This window comes from Papilio machaon, chromosome 7 (genome assembly GCF_912999745.1).
Source record: "Papilio machaon chromosome 7, ilPapMach1.1, whole genome shotgun sequence".
NCBI classification, from domain to species: Eukaryota; Metazoa; Arthropoda; class Insecta; order Lepidoptera; family Papilionidae; genus Papilio; species Papilio machaon.
The window spans coordinates 3,434,869-3,440,378 of record NC_059992.1 but is presented as its reverse complement, the minus strand read 5'-3'; the positions used below and the strand labels follow the sequence as shown (position 1 = coordinate 3,440,378).

Sequence of the window (5,510 nt, the reverse complement as noted above, 5' to 3'; positions counted from 1 at the left end):
ACAACGCGCAATTGAAAGAAGCTTACTAAATATCAGGAAAATACAGAAAATACGTAGCGAAAGAATTAAACAAAAAACAAAAATATCTGGTGCCCTAACAAACCGCTAAAATTGAAATTTCAATGGGCTGAGCACGTCAGTCGTGTCACTGATTCGCGATGGACCATAGAAACAATGCGATGGAAAGGACCGGCGGGGAAAATAAGTGTTGGTAGACCAAACAAACGGTGGGCTGATGACATTATTGAAAGAATAGGGACCGATTGGATGGTACTTGGCAGGGACCGAATAAATTGGAAAAGTTTGGAGGAGGCCTTTACCCAAAGCGGGATCCATATCTGAAGCTGTGCAACTAACCATACTAACACTTAAACTTGTACATATTAAACATAAGTGAAAACTAACAACAGTAACAAATAAAATAAGATGTATTTTGTAAATGTAAGATATGGTAATAAACAACGCTTTATTATTATTATATATCGAATCGACGTTTTGCTGATGCTCTCAACTATATGAAAATACTGAACGGCAATAGGAAAAAGTAAAGCTTTAAAAAGATCTTTTAAAATTGACGGAGATAAACACTTCCTTTGTTTTGTTCTAGTGGAAAATGTTTGTTTCATATGAAATACATACGAGAATACTGTTCATTTTAAACTTTATTATGATGGATAAATTGTTTCCTAAAGTGCTATTGTTTCTTCAATGAGATGTCGCATGTTAAGTACTTTAGTAAGTCTTTAGTTTAACAATAACATTAAAAACTGTACAAACACGTTTTGTACAACCTGAGCTAAATGTAATAATATTCTTCTGATTGTCATGATATTCTGGCGGTAAGATATGTAACATAAAGTTGTACATATGACATAAAATTATACATTCGGTTAAAGACGCAAAGAGCTTACTCATTTTACTCAATATTAGTCGCTTTAGGACTGTCTCTGATTTGTTCGTTATTAATATTAAAATAAAGCAAAGTGTATTGATGCAGAAACGTTATGAACAATGTTTTGTGTTCGGATGTCGACTTATAAAGTGGTAGTAATGAAGGCTTAGAGAGTGTACGCCAGCTTTGTTATACGAGAAAAATATATTATCAGGATAATAATTGACATGCTTACCAGAATTTTTAGTGGCATTAGAAAGGGTTCTTTGAGAGAGAGGAATCGCGGTGTAAAAATCTCGCTTATTATGAGAGAGATCTCTACCGCCACAACACCAGTCCGCCATTGAATTCTGAAATTGTTATGAATAAAATATTATTGGGTTGAAATTAGCTTACGCTTCATCAACACAGCCAGTATTTTACATTTCCATTACGATTCCCGTATTTTTTGGGACAAGGGTTTAAGATATTAATTCGTTTGAAATTACTGGAAACATAGAAATTGTCTGGGCAGTACTCGGGATATATGAATAAAGTTTTTTTTTAAAAGAAAAATCATAATACAAAAAACAAAACAAGTTTTACCTTAAATGCGTCTCTAAATTTGTTAGACATGATGTGATAAAAAATCGGATTAATGCACGTAGACATGTAGTAAAATACACCAGAGATGTACGTGAGTGTAGAATAGATGACGAGTAGTATCGGTGACTTAGCATGATGGTCTTCTCGAGTGCCGTATATAGCGACCAGTCTCTGCGCGTGGAAAGGAGCCCAGCACACGAAGAACGCGACCACTACTGCAACTGTTTAAATAAACATACATAAATATCCACAATTTTTTTATTATGTACAATAGGCTGGCTTACTGTCTAGCATTGCCCTACCAGCCGAACCCAATAATTGATCTTAACCTTTTTTGTTTATTTAACGTATTGGTAATTTTCAAATAAGCACCAACTCCCGGTACTATAAACAAACAAAATCTTCTAGTTATTCAAAAAAAAAACTTAAAAATGGGACCCATGTGCAAGCACTTCCTTTCGATCAAAATAATTTTTATCAAAATCGGACCACAAGAGCCGGAGCATCGCGGTAACACATATTAAAAAAAAAAACAGTCGAATTGATAACCTCCTTCGTTTTGAAGTCGGCTAAAAATAAGGTTTTATTTTATTTGACACTATCAAAGCGTGTTAAAAAAAATTAAAAGTCTGTCCGTTATTTCCATCAAACCTAAATATTCAAATTTTTTATAGTTTATCACGGTAATCTGACTATAAATTAAAATACTATGTAAAACGAATCAGTATTTTTTGCCATAAAAATTAACATTGCTAATATCATAGCAATTAGTTGGATTGCTATTAAATTGTTAGAATGATTCGAAGCTTTTGTTTTTATTTAGTATACAAATGTATAAAAAAAGTTCACTCGCAAAAAGTATTACGTTTTAGCATGATCATGCTACGTCTTGTTTTATAAAATATTAATCAACATTATGCGTAAGTAGGTCGGTAATCTGATAGTCAATAGGACAGATAGTTATTGCATATCATACTAATATTATAAATGCGATTGTTTAGATGGATGTATGGATGGATGGCTGGATGTTTGTTTGAAAGTATCTCCGGAACGGCTGAACGGATCTTGATGAAATTTGGCACAGATGTAGAACATAGTCTGGAAGGCTACATAGCCTACTTATTACTTTTTTAATGCCGCGCGGACGGATTCACGGGCAACAGCTAGTTGTTAATACAACTGCGTTGACACTCCCGTATTTTTTTTTTATTAAACAAGTTTAAAATGTTCTTTCTGCCAACAGTCATTCAACATTTTTTGTAACATTTACAATATGTAAAGTCATAGTATTTAAAAAGAAGTTTTTAAGCTAAGATAAAATCTTTGTAAGTTAGCCCATTACTTTATAGTTTTTTAAAAACAGTTTTAAATTAAAAACTTTTACAATTTATATTAATTGGTAGCAATAGCATGATATGCAATTTCATAATATATTTATAACTTATTAAAATTTATTAACTATTAACAAAAACTAAATTGCTGATTCATTCAAAATGAATACGTTTTTGTTTAATCACTTGCATTACTAAAGTACGATTTAAAAGTTAAAAAATTGTTTAAAAACCGTAACCTCGATCTCGCAAATTAAGAAAAACATTGTTACTTTGAGATTTTTTACTTTAGCTATTATTAGCTAAAGTAAAAAATCTGATTATTCATAAAAAAGAAATCTTCATTGCCACTATATATATGATTACACTTCGAGCACTAAAATTAAACGTGTTCAATGTATAATTCAACTTGTTTTTGTTGGAATTTTTACTTATGGTGTTAGATAATTTCTGAACAATAAAACCATAAAGGCATGAAAAGTATATTATCATGAGAGTATCATATAATATACTAGCTGTCGCCCGCGACTCCGTCCGCGCACAGTTAAAACAACTTAATAGGAAAATAGATGTTGTCCGATTCTCAGACTTACTGAATACGCATATAAAATTTGGTAAAAATCGGTTAAATTATGCTGTTAAAATGTAGCTTATATGACACGTTCGTAGATTTACCATGGCAGCGCCATCTATTGATTACTTACTCAACCCAGTCGAAAGGTATCGACATCTGTTAGAATCATTTGGAGTTAACAGATAATTGTGACTGTCAAATAATAACAGACAAATAATTAGCAATAAATTAAAATTGCGACTATAATTTGAGATTTAAACTATCCTATCTCTCAAGTTGGATCGAACTGCACATGGTATGCGAATTTTATTATAATCGGTTAAGTGATTTAGGAGTCCATTGAGGACAAACATTGTGACACGAGATTAATATATATTAAGATAATAATACTTATATTCCGTACAGATAAATTTTAAAGCAATAATTATTTACTGATAAAAGCATACACCGAGCTTAATCTTTATTGAAGTATATAATGCCATGTCTAGTTTAGAACAAACCCACGATTTGGTTGTCTCGGCTAACCGCGGTGTTAGTTTTACTCTTGCGCTAATTATATGAACTACTAGTATTCAAGTTGTCAGTAAAATCACTGCTAACTTATAAAATGATGCGCCAATAGCTAAAAATGAAGGTTAAAGGTACCGCCAAGCGACTACTGTCGTAAAACATGTCCTAGCACAGGCCTAAAGTTTGGTTGGAATACTTAAAAGGAATATTACTAAATGAACTAAATTCAACTGATATAAAAAATACTAATACAAATTACGTTACAGCAGACGAGGGTATCAAATATGAATGTTTTCCCTCAACAAATATACCTAAGTGGTAACAGAAAACGATGCGGGTATTATTTGCTTGAGTGTAATTTAAAGGAAAGATGTTCTTTTGATTTAAAATTAGACGGCATTTTTATATTAGCACAAGCAAAAAGTTACAATTGCTTTCTGTTAACAAAAATTACTTACCTAACATTTTAATGACTCTTTTCGTTGATTGATGATTTTTCTGCCGAACTTTGTCTATTGAGGCAAGATGTCTTACTAAATTCGGGTGTTGATGTTTATTTCTATCGACTTGAGATCGTTTCAATCTACATCCTATCAAAGAATAGAGAGCTGTGATAGCTATCATTGGAGTGAAGAAGAAAAAGAATGTGGAAATTTCAAAAGAATGAGGAATTATCACACGTGTTTGAAGACACATTATGACTCCCTGGTGATTCCGCAGACCGAATTGTAGGGCCTGCGGTAATGCTAATATAAATGACGCTATCCATAATAGAATCACATGTTTTATAGCCCTCGATAGTTTTGACATTTTGTGGGATACAAAGGGGTGACATATTGCCAAGTATCTTTCGGTCGTGAACAGTGTTATTGTTAAAACACTCGCATTGGTCGAAGTTTCGGCGGCCAGACCCCGAATCACACAGAAGGATTGGCCAAATATATACGGCCATTTTGACCAGATTGAATAAACCTCTTGGGGCATACCACTCACTAGTAAAAGCAGATCAGATATAGCTAGACTAAACAAGTAATAATTTGTTGCAGTGCGTAAGCTCTTATTACGCACTATTACTATACAAGTGAAGATGTTTCCTATTAACCCTGTTACAAATATCATTGCATATATTATTGTTATTGGTACAACTATGTACAAGGAATCGCGCTGAGGTCCAAAAACGAGAGTAGGGTCTACGGACCCTATGAGGGAAATATTAAGAGTAGCATTGGAGGCGTTTTGACTCATTATGTATGATTATCGTTATTTGTTCATTTTCTTATTATGTACATCTCACAATTGTCGACAGGATCTTCATGTTTCTTCACATCACGGTATCTGTAAAAGAAAAATCGATAAGTGTTATATCCAATATCTAATATATAAAATTCTCGTGTCACAGTTTTCGTTCCCGTACTCCTCCGAAACGGCTTGACCGATTCTCATGAAATTTTGTGAGCATATTCAGTAGGTCTGAGAATCGGCCAACATGTATTTTTCATTTTTATTTTTTTTAACTGCGCGCGGACGGAGTCGCGGGCGACATCTAGTTACATTATACTTTTAAAGTATTTTTTGTATTTGATCATATAATAATATTGATAACTATAATAAGTACTAA

At 32.8% G+C, this 5,510-nt stretch overlaps 1 protein-coding gene across 1 annotated transcript; it reads right to left on the bottom strand.

The window, feature by feature from the left end:
- Positions 1–1,265: 1,265 nt before the first annotated feature.
- LOC106714077 (pyrokinin-1 receptor) lies at positions 1,266–5,216 on the bottom strand. The gene is made up of 3 exons (XM_045678621.1): positions 4,351–5,216; positions 1,478–1,698; positions 1,266–1,289 (listed from the first exon to the last, which is right to left on the bottom strand). Exons 1-3 carry the CDS (start codon positions 5,135–5,137, stop codon positions 1,266–1,268), a joined length of 1,032 nt encoding a protein of 343 aa, XP_045534577.1. The 5' UTR covers positions 5,138–5,216.
- Positions 5,217–5,510: the final 294 nt, after the last annotated feature.